Source organism: Muscardinus avellanarius (genome assembly GCF_963383645.1).
Source record: "Muscardinus avellanarius genome assembly, chromosome: 15".
NCBI lineage: Eukaryota > Metazoa > Chordata > Mammalia > Rodentia > Gliridae > Muscardinus > Muscardinus avellanarius.
Window position 1 is genome coordinate 25,211,660 of NC_137801.1, and position 20,811 is coordinate 25,232,470.

Sequence of the window (20,811 nt, forward strand, 5' to 3'; positions counted from 1 at the left end):
CATGAGCACTTCCCATTGGATCCTTGTCTCCAGTTACCCAGCAGAGGAAGAACCAGCCAGGACGGAAGCACACAACATGGAGAACAGGTGGGATTCATCATCTTCCCTGAGGCAGCTGCTCCTGTCCTGGGGCCTTTGTTCCACCACCAGTCCAGGGCATCTGGTGCAGTCAGCTTTCCAGTCTGTTCTGGCTGGGGAAGCACCACCCCCTGGCCCATGGTGGATCCAGCCACAGTCCTCAAGAACTCATCATTTCCCAGTGCTGACTCATGAGTGAGGACTCACACGTGTTGACAACGACCTCCTTACCATCCTCAGTGCTGTCACCAAACATGTCTGTGTCTAGGCAGAGGTGGGACACTTTGTGCTCAATGTGGGAGCTAGTCTTGGTCCATTGCTGGGAAGATGGAGAGAAGAGAGGGTGAGTGGGGTTTCTCGGGCTATGGCACCAGGTCCTATCAATATTATCTGGAGTTCCAGCTTCATCAGAAAGTTGACACCGTATGTCTGAGGTCAGCCAGCAACTTGATTTCATGGTCTCATGGAGGAATAAAACTGCAACTAATTGCTCTGCTAGGCATTATTGTTGGTTTTCTTTTCTTTTTTTCCCCAAAATTGGATTAAAAAAAGTTAAAAGCAAAATCAATATGTTTGCTAGGAAAACTCATTAAGAGGCAATAACTTTCCAAGAAATAGGCCAGAAAATGTGAAGCAAGTTAGTCACTGGAGCAGCCATGGATATGGCCCACACTCTGCCTGCATGGTCATGGAGAAGTGGGGGATGTGATGGGGTGAGGGTAGAATGGTAGGAGGGGCAGGGGTCTTCTTCAGAGTGTCAGCACAGGAGTGCCCAGAGAGGTGAGCCTCACAAGCTGTTTCCCAGAATTCTCCTTGCCTGATGAAGAAAGGGGAGATGGGCATGTATGGGAGACCCAGCATGTATCGGGGCCCAGGTATTAAGCTCTATATTTTATAGATGCTGTTATCACTGCAGTGCTCTACATAGCTGGGCATGGTGGCATACACCTGTAATCCCAGTACTTGGGAGGATGAGACAGGAGGATTGCCGGCTCAAGGCCAGCTTTAGTAATTTAACTGCTCTCACAGCTACCCTGTGTGGTAGATATCACCAGCTTCCTCACAGAGGAGGAAAGAAAAGCTGAGAGAGGTCCAGGGAACTGGCCATGGTCACACAGCCAGTAAGCCATAACATGGGGACTTGAATCTTGGTCTTTCTAACTCCTGGAGCCAGTGTGCAAGGTGCTGAGTGGATTCAACACTTGCTGCTAGAAAAAGGGGGTACGTGGTGCATCTAGAATACTGTGAACTTTGGGTGAAATACTGTCTAAGCCCAAGACCCTAGAGGCAAAGGGCCGAGTTTCCTTTACCCTTACAGCCTGAGATCCTTGTCTGGGAGCTGGGCAGGGCAAGGTGGGTGGGCCTGGTATGGGCAGCAAGCGCTCACATGCAAGCTGAGCAGCAGGCACCCTTGGAGGGTATCTGAAGCAGAACTCTGCCTCCCTCCCTGAGCATGATGGCTTCTCTCCTGCCCAGGGGACATGGTTCTTCCCAGGTACCACATTATGGAAGGTGCCATGCCCCAGGAATCATCAAGCACTCACCTGTTTTTCTTCTCCATTCTTACAAGGAACGAGAACCACTGGGGCGCCAGGAAATAAGGTGATGACTGACAGGCACATGTCCTCCTGAATGATCTGCTGGGTGTATGTGAAGGCCCACACCTGGGGAAGAGACCACAGACGTTCACTCAGAATCGAGGATGCCCCGCTTATTGGGCATCACTGTGTCCACATATGAGAACCAGTACAGGTTGGTAAGAAGTGTCAGGGTCCCAGCAGCCACTGACCATCAACAAGGTCCCCTTGGGAAATACTACCCAAGGGCCAGAAGCTAGGAGGTCACAGCCCCATGGAAGTCTCTCTGTCCTCACACCCCATAAAGGGGACTGGACCTGTGTCATGCAGGCAGCCTCTGGGAATCCCTGAAAAAAATCTGGGCTTTGGGCAGGAGCCCAAACAACAATCCAGCCAAGCTGTGTGGTCTCTGGTATCTCTGGAGACAGTATCTCAACACGAATCTGACCCTCACATTTCACAAGTCAAGCAGCCACCTGGCTGTCAACAGCCCTCCACAGCTGTCCTTAGAATGCCCCATTCTCTTTGAAGGGGATCCCAGTCAATGTCTTGAGAACAGGAGAGCTATGAGAAGAGGCAGATCGAGGGGAAGCAGAAAATTCCAAGACATCAAATTATCTCGAGAGTGCACGCACCCCCCAGCATACCAGTGTAGAAGATGACTTGGACCCTGAACTCCCGCAGGGAAAGGAAGTGGAATTGGATTGTCAGCAGGGTGCTGATGGCATAAGGAACAGGGTATCCCGTGAGGTCGTTTCAAGCAATGGTTCTCATGTATTGCTTGCAAAGTGCCAAGGGCACAGACCAACTGCTGTTTAGAAAGCTTAAAGCACTCCTCAGGTCTCAAGTCAGGGTGCAGCAGGTGTTGGCAAAACAGCTGTCAGATGTGAACCACAGAGAGGCCCCCAGGTTGTAACGCAGGGCTAACACCTGCCCTTTGCTTTCATCATGGGGCAAAGAAGTTGAGTCCTGAATTGGATCCCCCAGTGAAGCTACAGGGGACTCCCATCAAAGGCTGTATCTCTTCTCTACTCCATTCCTGCCAACCAGTTGGGCCTGAGCCTCTGGACCAGGCTACCCATAGCTACTTCTCTGTGGCCTGAGATAATAAAAGGGCTCCTCAGCAGGCCATCACCCTGCTCTAGACCACATGTCCCCCGGGCAGACCTGGCATTCTTCTGCATCTTTCTGCACCTTCTATACCCACCCTGGGCCCCAGGTTCTCCTCTGATCTTCACAGTCTTCTGAACATCTCTAATGTCTTTTGGGACTTGGCTCGTTCCTCCTCTTTCCCACAGGCCTGGCCTTTCTGCTGTCCTGACTGCATGGATCATCTTCACCAGTCTCAGTGACCACTGCCTCTCCTAATCTAGGACCTCCCCGCCTCCTCACCCCTCAGTGAAGCCACTGCCTCCTTGTGATGGCCCCTGTCCAAGGCTTCTTTTGTCCTGTTTCCAACTGCTGGTGCTGGGAGACCTACCAGAAAGTACTTCCTAAGGGAGAGGGGTGGGTAGACATAGAGACTGAAGAGAATTGAATTGATATTTCCCGTAGTTGGTGATGGGTACATGGGGAATTCTTTATACTGCTCCAACTACTTCTATGTGTACATATATTTGACAATTTATATAATAAAAAGTCACAGGATGTATTCCTTGGGAGACTACAAGAAGTTTTCTGGCCTTGTGAACACCATCTTTGCACTAGTGCCATCTACTTTCCTCTGGGATGAGCTGAGAAAGGAAAGTCTGTCCACACAGAGGTCATGCAACGATCTTGACAAGGCTGGCTACGACTGACATTTATCAAGTGCTTAATGTGCATGCTAGACACTGTTCTGAGAGCTTTTACACCAACAGGCTCATTTAATCATCAGAAGAATCCTAAAAAGTAGTTAGTACTATTATCCCCAATCTACAGATGATGAAACCAAGGCTCAGAGAGGATATTCAGGGTCATACACTGGTAGTGGTTCCCCCACTCAGCTCGCCCCATCTCTTCCATTGCTGATGCTGGCCAAATCATGGCTGGTTCCCAGACTCTTATAGTTTAGTCATGAAAGAAGACACCTGTCTCTGAGATTCTTCTTTGAGATTGTAAATATTAAAATCATAAATCAGCTCTACTTTGACATAAAAGAATTGAAGATGGGCAAGAGATTCTTTTTTTAACCACAAAAGAGAGTCTTCTTTGTGGCCCATTCCTAATGGCAGTCCCTATAAGCAGGCAATGGTGGTACCCCCATGTTAGAGTCTGGATGGGCAGACAAAAGAGTGGTCCCCATTCTACCACTTATGGGCACTGAGGCAGGAGTGTGGAGGTCCACACTCCATGGACCCCACCCCGGGCCACAGGGATGCACGCAGCACTGGCTTCCAGCTGGTGCCTGTCCCCTTTTCTTCCCACTCCAACTGCACGTCCAAGCATGGCCACTCCCTCTGAATCCCTTTGGGCTTAGGCATGTGTTGATGACCTGATCCACATTAGGGGACAGACCAAGGCATGAGGTCCACACAGATCCTGAAGTCAGGTCAGGGCCACAGGGTGGCAGATTCTGGGTCCTAGGTATCTAGAGTATGATACAGAAGGGGGAACCTGCATGTGGGCCCAGAGAATTCCTTGGCCTATGGGGAGAAGAGAGAAGAGCCAGATCTAAGGGCAGGGCTGTCAGGGAGCCATTTTTCCAGACCCACAGGACAAGTGACCTCAAATTTAGACTTTTGCTATTCTCTGGAAATGAGGCTGGACACTTATTGAGGAGGACAGAAAATGAGATTTGCTCCTCTGGTCCATTACCTTCCCATACAGCCTTCAGGGATGAACAAATTAGCATTTTCAAAATAAACCCATTCATTATCATAAGGCTACCACAATAGAGTAGTATTGCATTGTGTGGTGTGTGTGTGTGTGTGTGTGTGTGTGCGCGCGCGTGCTAAAAGCATAAGCAGATTAAGCATACAATACAGGAGAGTTTCTGAGATGTGTTTTGACATTCTTTGTGTTTTAATATCTTTGGGGCCTGGAGATGCTAGGGATAGGTTTTCCTGACATCTGAGACTGCCTGTAAGCAAATGCCCTTTGGGAACGAATGCAAATAGCCAGATGGCACAGCCAGGGCTGGGGCTGGGGTGTGAGGAAGCCACCCCAGCAACCCCAGGGGAGGCACAGATGCATATGAAGTCCTGATACAGGAGGGCTTTCCATTTGCTGGTGCTCTGCTGGTATTTTCTTTAGCCTCACAATCTCCCAGAGCAGGGCTGACCTCTGGCCACATCTGCAAGAGGAGAGGAGGGTGAGGAGGTAGGAGGCAGGAGCAGGTGGGTAGGGGAGGCAGGAGAGGTGTTCTGAGTTCCATTCTGACTTCCCAGAAGAGCTGGGGACGAATGGATTTCTTAAACAAAGCCTGAGTCACAAATGGACGCCAGGGAGGCAGCAGAGGCTGCTCAAGGACTGGCTGATTGATGTCCTTTCTCACCCCAATGTACACACCCACAGCTGTCCCCAGGGAAGGTACCCAGCAGCCATCCTGGAGGCTGCTGTGGGTGGCTTTTGTCCCTGTGAGGACATGTCAGCCAGGGCCCAAGGAGGAGGAGGGGGGTCTATTCCTGGCCCTCCAGCCCCTTCCCTTGGAGAAGGGAAACTGACCACCTGGGCTCAGAGGATGTCTCTGGAGGCAGGCATGGCTGGCGGGAGATAGAAAATGCCCTGCTGGCCACAGATGAAAGCTAGGATAGGATGCAAAGGGATCACAGTGGCCAGCCCTGGGCTCACACTTTAGTAAATAGAGAGACAGAGAGGAGAGATTTTTCTTAGGAGGCTAAGAGGCAGGGGCAAGGGTGCCACCAGGCAGAGAAGCTGCCTGGAATGGTTCAGAGCTCCCTCCTCTGACAGGCAGGAAGCAATTGGCCTAGAGTGGTGGAGTTTGTCTCCCATCCCCATCTAGGGGACATGTGGCAGTGTCTGAAGACATTTTTTAATTGTTATGACTGGGTACTACTGGCATTTGGTGAGTGGGGCCAGGGATGCTGCCAAATATCCTAAAATGCCCAGAAGAGTCCTCATAACAGAGTGATCTGGTCCTAATGCCAGTGGTGCTGGGCCTGAGACAGCCCCGTTTAAGCAAGCCTATAGCTCATCCCCGCCTTAGTATCATTCATGCACAACCTGGGTAGAGTTTCTTGCTTACCCCATCCAATAAGGGGAGATGATAACAAGACATTGTCAGTGTGTGGCATTGTTGTAAGGATTAAATGAGATGATGCTGGTGAGCTCCAGCCTGGCTCTGACCAAGGCTCCACAAGTCGTATTTTCTTGCCATGTGGAAAAGATCATTGGTTGAGGTGTGAAACATATTAAGCCATGCAGGGGAGTTAGGTGGCTATGTTTTCAGTAAGGCAGGAGCCCAGTCATGCATTGATGGTAGTGAGTTCCATTTAGGAATTCTTTTGTGTGGGGAACATTAAACAATTGAAAAGAAGAAAACAATGAACTCAAGGCAATGTTGTTGGTTTAGTTGTGGTTAGAGAGGGATAGGCCCAGTTCCAACATCTTCACATTCATGGTTCATTTAATCTTCATAAGATTCCAGAGGAAGGTACCGTTTTATGAAAGGGGGGGACCAAGGATCAAAGAAGTCAGTGGTTACTCCAGACAAAACCAGAAGTCCCCAGGGCTGACTGGGCATTGAGCCCTCTGTGGTGAGATGAGATCTGAGCTGAGAGTGTCCAGGGGCACCAGTCGCCTCCCAACCTTGAAGGCCACACTGGGCAACTCACTAATCCAACGGAACGCATCCTTGACGCTCTGTCTTCAGACGAGGTGTATGGAGTGAGTGAGCCCATAGAGTAAAGGTTCCAATGGAACCTCTAATTCAGGTGACCTCCTGAGGTACCCAGGTCTCTGAAGGAGCAGCCTAGTGACTGGTATTGACTGCCAACAGCCCGATGCGCTGACTGGTGAGGATGGGGTTTCTTTAGGTGCACTGATATGCCCCCAGCCCTAGCGGAGGCCCCAGCACAGGGGCAGCAGGCTTTCAGACATACTCCTTCCATCAGGACCTTCTCTGGACTCACTTTTGGGTTTCTTTTTTAATTTCCAGCTCATCTTATCCTCTCCTGCATATTGCAAGAATACACACACACACACACACACACACACACACACACACACACACACTTACTTAAAACCCAAGGGCCCTGGGGTGACTGCTGGAGCTGAAATCCTGGCTTGATTCACTGGCCTAATAACCTTGTGAACTTGGGGGAGTTCTCAATGATTTCTACCTCGGCCACCTCAAATATGAAATGAAGACTCTCTTAGTTCCTATGGCAGAAGGCCACCATACAGGATAAACGGGCTCATACATGCATGTTCCCAGCATGGAGCTTCCCATGAAATAAATGCTCACTTATGATTTGCTATGCTAACCACAGTGCCTGGGGAAGTCCAAGGAAAGGGCGATGGCCCTTCAGACCTTCCTTTGGGAACTGCCTGGGAGGCAAGACGCAGGGTGTTTGTGAGGGGGCTGATGCCAAGCCTGTGTAGAGAAGGCAGGCAGCAGGGAGGTGATGGTCCAGCAGCCTGTCCCACTGGCCGACTCGGGCTCTCCACACCTGGAGGTTTGGGAGAGAGGTGCCATCTTCATTCAACCCAGGCTTTCCCACATGTCTGCTCCATAGGCAAGGAGCCTATGGAGCAGATAGAGGTAGAGCAGATTCAGGTAGAGGAACCCATTACAATTTTTATATTTACATTTTGTATTTTCTTTAAACTGGGATAGAAACTAGACTGGGGCACTTGTCTTTTTTCTATCTTTCACGGATATTTTTTTTTCTTGGAGAATCCAGGAGAGCTAAGAGGAAAACTTGTGAACCTGAAGACTTGGTGGGCTTCACAGGTTTTCAAAGGTGTGATGCGTTTTTTTTTTTCAAAATGGCGACTGAGGGACACAGCACCTCTCAGTAGCTGAAGTAAATAAAGTTTAAATACTGAGAAAGCAGTGTCTAAATCAACAAAACAAATACATACCAGGAACCAAAACACATCCTGTACCTCGGCGGAACCCTGAACTTGAACAAGAAGAACAAAGATCGGACACGGGACCTGCTCAGATACAATCTGACCGCGGACCGGAACGCTGAGCCGCGGGCTGCTTTGGCAGCTGTCCAAGGAGCTGCCTGCCCGATATTTCCACGGCAAGATAATCCGGGAATAAAAACGGACTTAGGACCGCATCCTAAGCAGCGAGCAGCACCCACCAGAACTCTGTCTGCCCACCAGCGACCGGATCACATCGGCACAGAGACTCACACGGATTCCTGCACCAAGACAGGTACCTGAGGGCGCCCTAGTAACTGGGGTCCTAGCGTGTGCGGAGTCGCAGTCTCAAACCCCCACCACGGGCTCAAGCCTCAGAGCACTCTCCTCGCGCATCCCGCCTGTCCCCTACTAGTAATCAGTGCCTGTACACTGCCCTCCTAAATTGGAGCCTGCTTCTGTGGCTAACCCCTGCCACCTTGCCAGAGCCTACCCTCCAGGCTGCAAAAGCACTGGGAGACCCGGAAATCTCCTTGGGGCACCCCCAGCCTCTACGTCCCGCGGGACGCAGAGACCATTGCTGGACACCGCACACTGGACCCTTGAGCACCTACCCTGCACCCCTGGCCCACCGCGGGGTATTCCCAACCTCCTGGTAGCCAGATGCTTAGTTCTAAGTGAGAACACAGCTCAATACACCTTGGAAGAACATACCAGCAGCAATAGACAGCTGCACCCACTCTCACTAGGGTCCAGTATTAACAGGGCATCCAGCCTGCACTCTTGGAATAGGCAGAGCTCTGGCAGTAAGTGTGGCCACCCAGGAACCAGCATTCATTTGCCCAGGGCACATCTTGGGACCACACCTGGCTAGCCCAGCTGGAATTTCCAGAGACACAAGAAAATCCATCGGGCCACAAAATCTGCTCAGGACCTCAGGGGGAAGTGCCAATTACACTTTAGTCACTCTCCACCCCTGCTGTAGGGAAGCACAGGCTGGAGGCGAGGGTGGTGAGTGCAGATGTGCTGACCACAGGTTAGAATTTCGCAGAATCTGTGAACTGTACAGAATCAAATAACAGTGAAACCAGACACCCGGACACACAAACCTAAAGCAGCTAAAGGAGAAAAAGGTGTCCAAACACCCAGAGTGACTTAAGAAGATAAAAATAGAGTACAAAGAAAACTAAGAGACATTGGACGGTATCCTGAAAGCTACCAAGCAATCAGATACACACATATTATATGGACCTGACCCCATATGCGTAAATAAGTAGGACTGTTTGTTTTACTTTTAATGTGGATGTTATGTTTTCTTTTGCTTTTAAAGTGCTTTTGTTTTAGTATGGTTATTGCTGTTTTCTTTTTTTTTTCTTTTTTTTTCTTCTTTTAATCCAAACTTCTCTTACTTTAACTTGTTGTTTTATATATATATACATTGGATAGTTTGCCTTATTTTTTTATTTCACACGGCTGCTAGTTCCTTTTATTTTATTCCTCTTCCTTTTTCCTCTTTCTTCCCTTTTCCTTCCTTTTCTTTCATTCTCCTCCTTTGATTGGTTTACCTTCCTTTTTCTTGGATTACATAATAGTCTTGGTATCTTGAGGGGATTCTTTTTTTTTTTTTTTTTTTTTTATGTCTGTCTGCTCCTACCAGCATCCCTATTTACAAACCTTCCCACACTAACCTACATACATTTCTCCCCCAAAACTTTTCCCCATAATATACCTCATGGTTTAAAACTCAAAGTATTTTTTATATCCATAACTACTCTACTAACAACAAGAGTCCTAGTAGTTAACTCTCTCTCATTCATAGCAAGTTATTACTTTATCATACTTAAAGTCCTTCTCAACCTAACATATCCTCCACCTAATCTGACTCCTTTACCCATCACCCCAGCTCCTCCCACATCACCCACTTTCAACACTGGAAAGGCTCTGCTGACTGGCCGATACTCCTAAACTCCTAATATTAAGATTTGACTAAACACATTACTCACGAACGATGGGTAGAAATCAGAAAAACAGGACAGAGAACACTATAAATATGAGAACCAGGAGTTATGAAGAGACAGCAGAAATCACGAATACTGACCTACTAGAAATGCAAGAAGGGGAGTTCAGAATCTTGTTGTTCAATATGATGAAAGGTTTTAAAACAAGTATAGAGGAGGTTAAAGGTGAAATAGAAACACTAAAAAAGAATCAGAAAGAGGTCTGGAATGAAATGAAAGAGGCAATAAGTGAAATGAAGACAGCAATAGAAAGAAACTCTGGAAGATTAGATGAAATGGAAAACAGAATATCAATATTAGAAGACAGTACATCCCAAACCGAAAACACAGTCAGCGATATACAGAAATCTTTACAGCAACAAAACCTAAACATCCAGCAATTATGGGATAATATGAAGCGCCCTAATTTACGGATAATAGGCATTGAGGAAGGGATAGAGGTACAGACCAAGGGCATATGTAATATCTTCAAGGAAATAATCTCAGAGAATTTTCCAAATATGGAAAGAGACTTGAATCTTCAAGTACAGGAGGCATACAGAACTCCACTGAGACAGGACCAAAGAAAAACCACTCCACGCCACATAATAACCAAATTGACCAGCATAGAGGCCAAGGAAGGAATCTTAAAAGCAGTGAGAACAAAAGGACAGGTGACATATAGAGGCAAAACAATAAGAATCACCCCAGACTATACAACCCAGGTCAGGAATGCTAGGAGAGACTGGTATGACGTGATTCAGACCCTGGAAGAACATAACTTCCAGCCCAAATTAATCTACCCAGCAAAACTACTATTCAAGATCAATGGGGAAGTCAAAGTCTTTCAGGATAAACAGAATCTCAAAAAATTCATGAATTCAAAGCCAACACTAGAGAAAATTCTTAAAGAAATAAATCATAAGGAAGAAAAAAGAAGCAGACTCCAGAATCAGAGAAGCGAGGAAGTTAATAAGTGGGCCATTTAAGTAAAGAAGAAAGATCACAACACCCAAGAGTAGACAGAACACAAAATGGCAGAAAACAAAAAGCATATTTCAATAATATCACTTAATGTCAAAGGACTTAACTCACCAATCAAAAGACATAGACTGGCAATGTGGATTAGGAAACATAATCCAAACATATGCTGTCTGCAAGAAACTCACCTCACAGCCAAAGACATTCACAGGTTGAAGGTGAAAGGATGGAAAAAGATATACCATGCCACCAGTGACCGAAAAAGAGCAGGGGTAGCAACCCTGATATCCAACAAAACAGACTTTAAAATAAAACACATCAAAAGAGACAAATCAGGGCACTTCCTTTTATTAAAAGGAACAATACACCAAGAAGATATAATGATAGTAAATATTTATGCCCCAAATGTGGGTGCAACCACATTCGTAAAACAAACCCTTCTGGACATAAGATCCCAAGTAGACCCAAATACAATAATTCTGGGAGACTTTAATACGCCTCTCACACCACTGGATCGATCTTCGAGGCAAAAGATGAGTAAAGATGCTTTAGAACTAAAGGAAACCATAAACCAAATGGACCTAATAGACGTTTTCAGAGTATTTCAACCAGGAACTACAGAATACACTTTCTTCTCAGCAGCCCATGGAACCTTCTCCAAAATAGATCACATCCTGGGACACAAAGAAAATACCAGCAAATTCAAAAAATGTAATATAATCCCATGCATCTTTTCAGACCACAATGGAATAAAAGTAGAAATCAACAACAGGAAACTCGAAAGAAAGTATTCAAATTCATGGAGAATGAATGATACACTACTAAATGACGAATGGGTAAGAGCAGAAATTAGGGAAGAAATAAAGAAATTTATGGAAACAAACGAAAACAGAGACACAACCCACCAAAACCTATGGGACACCATGAAGGCAGTACTAAGAGGAAAGTTTATCGCATTGAGTGCCCACATAAAAAGGATGGAGAACCACCAAGTAAAGAACCTAATGAAACAACTCAAGGATCTAGAAATTCTGCAACAATCCATTCCCAAAGCCAGCAGAAGACGAGAAATCATCAAAATTAGAGCAGAAATAAATGAAATAGAGAACAAAAAAACAATTCAAAGAATCAATAAAACAAAAAGTTGGTTCTTTGAAAAGATTAATAGAATTGATAAACCCCTGGCCAACCTAACCAAAAGAAAAAGAGAATCAACTCAAATTACCAAAATTAGAAATGAAAAAGGAGATATCACCACTGATAGTGAAGAAATTCAAAACATTATCAGAAACTACTTTAAAAATTTATACTCCAATAGATTTGAAAACCTGGATGAAATTGACAGATTTCTAAACACAGTTAACCTTCCTACACTCAACCAAGAGGACATAGCAAGCCTAAACCAACCAATAACAACCAAAGAAATAGAAACGGCAATAAAAATTCTTCCACCAAAGAAAAGCCCAGGCCCAGATGGGTTCCCAGCTGAATTCTACAAAACCTTCAGTGAACAACTAATACCAATACTTCATAACACGTTCCGGGAAATTGAAAGAGATGGAACTCTTCCAAATTCCTTCTTTGAGGCCAGTATCACATTAATCCCCAAACCAAATAAAGATACCTCAAGAAAGGAAAACTACAGACCAATATCCTTAATGAACATAGATGCAAAAATTCTAAACAAAATACTAGCTATACGCATTCAAAACTATATCAAGAGAATAATTCATCACGACCAAGTCGGTTTCATCCCAGAAAAACAAGGCTGGTTCAACATACGCAAATCAATACATGTTATTCACCACATAAATAGAACCAAGAACAAAAACCACATCATCATAGCAATAGATGCTGAAAAAGCATTCGACAAAATCCAACACCCATTTATGTTAAAAACACTGCAAAAAATTGGGATAGAAGGAAAGTACTTCAACATCATCAAGGCAATATACTGCAAACCCAAAGCCAACATTATATTGAATGGGGAAAAACTGCAAGAATTTCCGCTACAGTCAGGAACAAGACAAGGATGCCCACTTTCACCTCTCCTTTTCAATATAGTCCTTGAGACTCTTGCTGCAGCAATCAGACAAGAGAAGGAAATCAAAGGAATCCACATAGGAAGAGAGGAAGTGAAATTATCCTTATTCGCAGATGACATGATCCTTTACCTGGAAGACCCAAAGAACTCAACCAAAAGACTTCTGGAGCTGATCGACAAATTCGGCAAAGTCGCAGGTTACAAAATCAACCTAAAGAAATCAGTGGCCTTTCTTTATGCCAACAACGAATCCACAATGAAGGAAACAAAAACAACAATTCCATTCACTATAACCTCAAAACCAATAAAATACCTAGGAATAAACCTAACCCAAGATGTAAAAGACCTCTACAACAAAAACTATAAAACATTAAAAAAAGAAATAGAAGAAGACCTTGGAAGATGGAAAGATCTCCCGTGCTCATGGATAGGCAGAATAAATATCATCAAAATGGCCATTCTGCCAAAACTGATCTATAGGTTCAATGCAATTCCCATTAAAATACCAGTGACATTCTTCAGAGACCTAGAAAAATCAATCATGAACTTCATATGGAGAAAGAAAAGACCTAGAATAGCCAAAGCAATTCTCAATAACAAGAAACACGCAGGAGGCATTACAATCCCAGACTTCAAACTATACTATAGAGCAATAGTAGTAAAAACAGCATGGTACTGGCACAAAAACAGATATACTGACCAGTGGATTAGAATAGAAGATACAGAAACAAACCCACACATCTTTAGTCAATTAATCTTTGACAAAGGGGCCAAACACATACGCTGGAGAAAAGACAGCCTTTTCAACAAGTGGTGCTGGGAGAACTGGCTAGCCATTTGTAAAAAGATGAAGCTAAACCCCTATATCTCACCTAACACAGGAATCAACTCAAGATGGATCAAAGACTTAGAAATTAGACCTGAGACGGTGAAGTTAGTAGAGGAGAACATAGGTTCAACACTACAACATATTGGCACAGGCAGTAACTTTCTCAACAAAACCTCCAAAGCTCAGGAAATTAAAGCAAGAATAAACAAGTGGGATAACATTAAACTAAAAAGTTTCTTCTCATCAAAGGAAACTATCAATAACCTAAAGAGGAAGCCTACAGAATGGGAAAGGATCTTTACCAGCCACCATTCTGATAGGGGGCTAATATCCAGAGTATACAAAGAGCTCAAAAGGCTCTACACCAACAAAACAAACAACCCAATCAAGAAATGGGCAAATGAACTAAATAGACACTTCACAAAAGAAGAGATACAAAGGGCTAATAGATACATGAAAAGATGTTCTTCATCACTGGCCATCAGGGAGATGCAAATCAAAACTACACTGAGATTCCATCTAACCCCAGTGAGAGTAGCAAGCATAAAGAAATCAAACAACAACAAATGCTGGCGAGGATGTGGGGAAAGAGGAACTCTTTTACACTGTTGGTGGGAGTGCAAACTAGTTCAGCCACTATGGAGATCTGTGTGGAGATTCCTAAGAAAGGTGGGAATAGATCCACCATATGATCCAGCTATACCACTCCTGGGTATCTTTCCAAAAGGGTTGAATTCAGAGAAATACAGCAACATATGCATACCTATGTTCATAGCAGCACAATTTGTAATAGCCAAAATATGGATCCAACCCAGATCACCATCAACAGATGAATGGATAGCAAAACTGTGGGAAATACACACAATGGAATTCTATTCAGCCATAAAGAAGAACAAAATTTTATCATTTACAAGAAGATGGAAAGCCCTGGAAAGCATCATGTTAAGTGAGATCAGCCAAGCACAGAAGGAGAAGATACACATGTTTCCTCTAATATGCCCAAACTAGAAAACACAAAGGATACCAGTAGGACCCCAGATATTAGAGGGGAAATACTAGCTAAGTTTTAATGGAAAGATAGGAGAGGAGAAAGGCCGATCTTGATTAAGGAGCATCTTCACCTGAACATGTGTAAAATTATGAATAAGACATGGTTAACCTGGCCAACCATTGGTGGGGGGGGGGGGAGAAAACGGGGGCGGGGGGAGAGGGCACCAAATATAGTGTAAATGTATACTATTTATGTTCAATAAAAAAAATTGTTAAAAAAAAAAAAAAAAAAAAAAAAGGTGTGATGCACTTCTCTTGGATCTCCCCCAGGATCTCAGTTCACAGGCATCACTGATACACATGTGGATTAAACGTTTTGCTCTCAAGGTTGACAAACCACAAAAAAGGCAGGTGAGCCACAGTGAGGGATGGGTAGGTCGGAGTGACTAGGGATATGAGCCCTGTCAGTTCTGGAGGACAGAACAGTCCTTTATGAGGATGAGGATGCTCTGTGCCTGCAGCTCACTCTACCTGGCCAGTGAGTAGCAGCTGGAAGTGGAACTCAGAGCTGGTCCTCATGCTCTATAGTCCAGGGCTCCAGAATCTCCCACCCAATGGTCCCAGCCCAATTTCAGAACCTGCGAAAATTTCATGCCTGGGTTTGCTCTCTAAGGCAGACTATATCCTAGTACACACCTCTAGGCCCATGGGCCACCTTTAAAGTGGAGTGAGCACGCTTGGATATGCAAGATGAGAATTCACTGTATGTGGTGGGTGGGAAGAAAAGGTGTGTCCAGTGGCCTGTCGGTTCTGTAGAGCATGGCCTTCCATTTGCACCCTTACCCCCATTCCCATAAATGTCAGGGAACGGATTACCCTCTGGCCTGCCTGCCCAGACCCTGACATGGAATAGTACCACTGGCCATTGCCTGTCTACAGGGGCAGCCATTAGAAATGGGCCATCAAGGAGAATCTCTGTGGATAGAAAAATAATCTCTGGTTATCCCCAATTCTCTGCTGTCAAGGTGAAGCTGATCTATGGCTTTAATATTTACAGCCCCAAAGAGGAAGCTCAGAGACAGGTATCTTCTCCCATGACTAAACTTATCTAAAAGAGCTCCAGCACTGGCATAACTGGCCGGCATTGGCAATGCAAAGCTGTTGACAACAGCTAGGGTGGGGGTCACTATGGTATATGCAGAATGTGATCTTGAATAACTTCCCCAAGCCTTAGTTTGTTAGGAAGTTAGGCAGATGGGAGCAAAGGGTGAGGGTATGGGTCACTTCACTGAGAGTGAAAAACAATCACCTTCACCTTGGGTGATGGAGTCTCACCCATGAACTGCATTCTTCATGGCCAGATACTACTTTCTTAAATCTAAAGGAGCCAGGTACAACCTGCCTGAGAGGCTTTCTGGCTTTGAAGCAGACACAGAGCACTAAACCTATGTGCTTCACTTGTTACCTGTGGAAAATTTTCCAACATGGTAGAAACAGTGCCAGCGCACAAGGCTGTGGCATGCAGGAACTGTAACTACCCCAAATACACGTGGAGGATGGTTTTCAGATGAGATACAACAGCGGTCCACGTACAAGATGCATTGCCATTTCCACTCTAGGAACAGACTGCTCCATGACTTTCTCTGGAGTGTATTTCCTCCCCTTTAATACAAGTTCTTCTTTTAAAACTGCCCACTGACTTTGCCAAATAAAACTTTAATGCTTATCCTATCTGTGTCTCTCAAAAAAAAATCTTTCTTTTGGGAAGGCAAGAACCAAAGAAACTGCCCCCAATAACAGTTTCATCGTCTCTAAATTGGAGATAATAGTATCACCTACTTAATGGGGCTCTTAGGCCACTTCTGTTATAAATCTCACAGAGACAAGGATGCTGGTAGTGGGAAGGGTCAGATGCAGGTGACCTAGGGCAGATGCAATGTCCTCTGGACAGGCTGAGACCTGAGGATGTAGGTGGGCAGAGAGAAGAGCATCAAGGCAGGGCTCAGAGGAGACTCCCACCAATGCCTAATATTAGCAGAAAGGGGTGGACAGCAGAAGAAGATGGGGTTGGTGGTTTATGGTTTATGAGAAAGAAGGAGAGGATTCTGAATGGAAAAATGGGAAATAAGTTCTATAAGAGTATACATTACACACACACGCAGATAGATGATTGTAGTTGAAATGATTATGTTATATGGATTTCTACCAATCTAAAGTGGCTCAGAATACTTGGATAGGTACCCAGTCCTGTCACTGGAACCTTAAGAAGGGTGCTTCCAATCCTGCAGGAGCCCACCTTGCCTCCCCAGCAGGCAGCACGGAGCCTTGGTTCCACAGTCCATTCTGCTGAAGTGGACCGACCCTTTTCCGATCTCCCAAGGACCTGCTAGCATCCTAAACTCACGTGGCTGCTACCCATTGCAGCCATACGCTGGAGGCAGAGTGGAGTGGCAGCCCGATGCTGTCTCCTGGAGAAGAGCTCTGCCACCTGCACATTCCTTACAGCGATGATCGGGGCCTGCTGTTTCCTCCCCATCCTCGCAAGGCAGGAAGGTGAGCTGGAGTCGGGTCTGGCCACCCCTGCCCAGGGCCAGGGCATTGGAGGACCCCGGGCCTGAGCCCACGGAGTCTGTGACTCATTCTCTCCCACCTCCTTATACAGCCAGAGACAACAAGTCCCAGAAAAGCCCCCGCTTTACTGGAGGCAGACCAAGCAAACTCCTGTCCCAGAGAGAGAAGCAGACGATGACGTTCTGGCGGTGGGATCCCCACGAGCACCACCCACACAGACTCAGAGCAAGGATGCGTGTCACCTACTCACAACGCTTTACAAAACGCCGCTTGAGTAAATTATGTCACTCTCAGGCAGGCTGCTAACAACTAAAGCAAAACCCATACCTCGGCCTCCTTTCCCACTTCCTCTCTCATCCTGCTGGAGCGAAGAAGGTTCCTAGAGAAGACGCTGCGAGCCAGGGCTAGCTAGGTTTTGATGCAAGTGTGGATCTTTGTGGTGGGCAACAGGGAGACATGGAAGGCTATCCAGAGGTTGGGAATAATGGTTTAGTGACCACATGTAAGGTGGGAATGAGGGGCTGGGACTGCAGGCAGGGCAGGAGGAGTAATTGGAAGCTGCTATCATACAATGGCTCCTAGTGGAGGCCCTGCTGGTTCCCCAGGGGCATATGGTAATATCTGGAGGCATTTTTTTTTATATTGCTGTGACTTGCGTGTGTGGCAGATGCTACTGGCATCTTTGGGCAGAGCCCAGTGCTACTGCTAAACAGACTACAGTACACAGAGCAGATCCCTACAAGGAATTATCCAGCCCCAAATGTCAATAGAGCTGAGTTTAAAGAAGGCAGATCCAGCAGGAAGAAGCAAGTGCAGGGGGGTATGAGAAGAGGGAGACCCTGATGGGGCTTGCAGGCTCTGGGCGGGGCTGGATTGGCGAGGCCTGGGAGAAGGTGGTCAGCTAGAGAGTAATGTGACCGGGAAGTGGCTGGGTGCCCAGCAGGTGCTCATGGACATCTGTCCACTTGGCTCACAGATGAGTTGGACTCAGTTTCCCAGTGTCTAAGAGTCCAGGTGGGAGAATTTCCCTATGATTGTGTGATCTTCTGGAACCTCATGGTGGTGCAGGAAAAACCTTGACTTAGCTCCTGCTTCTCTGCAGTCTCAACACCTGCGCCCGCATGTTCCACCCTTCAGATCCCGGCTCCCTGCGACCCTTCCCAGGATACGTCCCCAGCCAGTTACTCACCTGGGACTTTGCTTCATTGCCATTGACCTTGACACAGGGGCTCAGTTTTATGTTTGAGACCTCTTGGTTGTTCTGCTTTTGAGACTCCAGGCACTTCTGTCTCTGCCGGATGGTGCCCTTCTGGATGGAGGAATCCTGGGGGATCCTGGAGAGAAGCCAGAGCAGAGATGAGGAGCCGCTGCTCTTGGGATCCATAACACCAGCAGCTGGGGAGGCTTGGGAGGCAGTGGGAATGGCAGGGCCACCTCCCCCGGGGCTGTCACAGAGATGGGCCCTGCTCAAGAAGGGAAGGTTGCCACTGGGAAAGGAAGCATGGGAGCACTGAGGAGCCACAGGTGGATGGATCTCTGGGATGCAGCCAGTGCCAGCAAGCCCATGCTCTGATGATATAACCTGGGGCATGAACCCCATAGGTTGGGGACTACGGTTATTAGCTATTCTCAGTTTGACATCAATTCCCCTTTGTTTGACATAATATTTGACAGAATTCCCCATCCAGTTTCAGCATAAGGGGAGCCAACTCCTCCTGGTTCTCCTCCACAGACAGTAAAACCCACATGTGGTTTGGCACAGGCTGTGTCTCCCTCAGGCTAAGGAGCTGAAGGCCTCTCCTGTGGCCAGCTGAGGCTCCAGCAGGCAGGTGTGTACCTGAGTTCTGGGTAGATGTTCTCCAGGTACCACTTGAAGTTCTGGCAGTGCAGACTTTTCCTGAGTTTCTGCCTTTCCTCGATGCTGGGGGTGACAGGCAAAATGATAGAACACAGCTGTCAGGTTGAGCTGGCAATGGTGGCCCAGGCTGGGGATCACAGGCATGGGGTGCCCACAGGAGGCACCCACAGGTTCCACAGGTGCTGGCAAAAGGAACCGGGCAGAGAGTCCCACAGTTCCAGTTGGCTATGGAAGCACCTTGCAGATTCTCATGAGGGTACAGCAACAATGCTAAGGACTTGTGCTTTTACTTAAAAATGGAATTTGGGGGTGTTTTAACTTTTTACTTGAAACAAAACTGCCAGAACAATGTTGTTAATAATTCACCACCAGGGATCTTGATCTACTTACTTGCAATCCCTCTTTGGATTCTGCAGCTGAAATACCAGTCCCCTCTGGCCCAGCCCCACAGCGTCCTCTTCCTTGGCCGATACTGTGGCCTGCTCATGTATCTGTTCCCTGGATACTCACTGAGCACCTACTGTGTGCCAGGCCTGGCACCAGATGTGAGATAGGATGCAATGCTTTCAGGTAGCAGAACCAGGCGGGGACACCAGCACCATGGCCCCATGTGGCGTAGGCTGGGGTGGTAGGGGCACCTCTGAGAGGCCCTCTTGCCTGTCAGGTCCATGGTGGGTAAGGTGGCGATGGTGGCGCTGTATCTGAGAGGAATGGTGGGCACCAGCCAAACCAGAAAGCAGATGCGGTAGGGGCCCTGCCTCAGGTGTGTGTGTGGGGGGGGGCAGGGCAGCAAAGAGAGACCAGCACAGGTGAAGAAGAGGAAAAGTGGGTGGGAAAGCAGGCACGGTCCCCAAAGGAGCACTGGAGTCTGCCAGAGAGGGTCTGGACTTCATCAGGATGGATGGGCAGAGGAGATGTGGTGATTAAAGCCAGGGAGGATGTGTAATAAGAAGAGACGTGTCCTCAAGGCAGATCAACATGCAGGGGGCAGGAAGAAGAAACTGAGGCTGCGAATGGGACTCCAAAGGGGGAGCCTAGAAGCAGCAGCAGGAAAGCCAAGACTGCAGAGCTCTGGGAGCCCAGGAGGCATGACGGGGGGTGGGGTGCTGACGGGCAGAGAGAGTCCAGGCTCAGCTGAGGGCAGCCACGGTTGATGGGTACCTCAGTGATGGGCGATCCTGTGTCCGGAAGCTGACGGGGATAGGTGGTAAGCAAGGCTGGACTGAAGGAGGGTTTGGCAGTTTGCTGGGTAAACGTGGGTGGAGATGACGCAGCAGAGGAGAGGTAGGTCAGGGTGGAAGCAAACGGAGGTAGGCCTCCTGTCTGCACACTGGAATCACAGGGGGCGGGCAGGGTGTCTCTCGCAAATTCCACAGCACAGGACACACCCAACACCAAGTAAATGAGCCCACTTGGGGAGGAGCCCAGGAGTCAGGGGTTTTGAAGCTTCTCAGGTGATTCCACAGTGCAGACTAATAAGAGAACCTTCTTGTTAGAACCCTGCTCTCAAATTGGGTCCTCAGACCAACAATATCACACACCAAGAACTTGTTAGAAACACAGACCACCAGAATCATATTCCCCATTTTAGCATGACCCCTGGGAGATCTGTGAGTACATTAATGTTTGAGAGGCCCTGTACCGGGAGGCAGGAGATCAATCCAGATAGTGGGAACCGGATAAATGTTGATTTATGAATGAGTGCAAGCATGAATGGTGCATCCGGAGTGTGGGCGGAGGACTGGTGTACCACGGCAGGAAGCGCACCTGCCCCTTGAGACAAAAGAGTCCGAGAAGGATGGCGCAGATGCGGTGAAGCTAATGGGTTGGTTTGTCCTGGGAAATTGATG

General features: G+C 47.0%; 1 protein-coding gene across 1 annotated transcript in view; it reads right to left on the minus strand.

Annotated features, from left to right (window-relative positions):
* Nucleotides 1-238: 238 nt before the first annotated feature.
* GALNT14 (polypeptide N-acetylgalactosaminyltransferase 14) overlaps nt 239-20,811 on the minus strand; it is a gene marked incomplete at both ends in the record, with an annotated part of 210,815 nt that continues 190,242 nt past the window's right edge. The window contains 4 exons of the mRNA XM_080711234.1: nt 239-397; nt 1,623-1,742; nt 18,293-18,437; nt 18,941-19,024. Coding sequence (XP_080567360.1) covers nt 239-397; nt 1,623-1,742; nt 18,293-18,437; nt 18,941-19,024 — 508 coding nt within the window. The remainder of the gene's footprint in view (nt 398-1,622; nt 1,743-18,292; nt 18,438-18,940; nt 19,025-20,811) is intronic.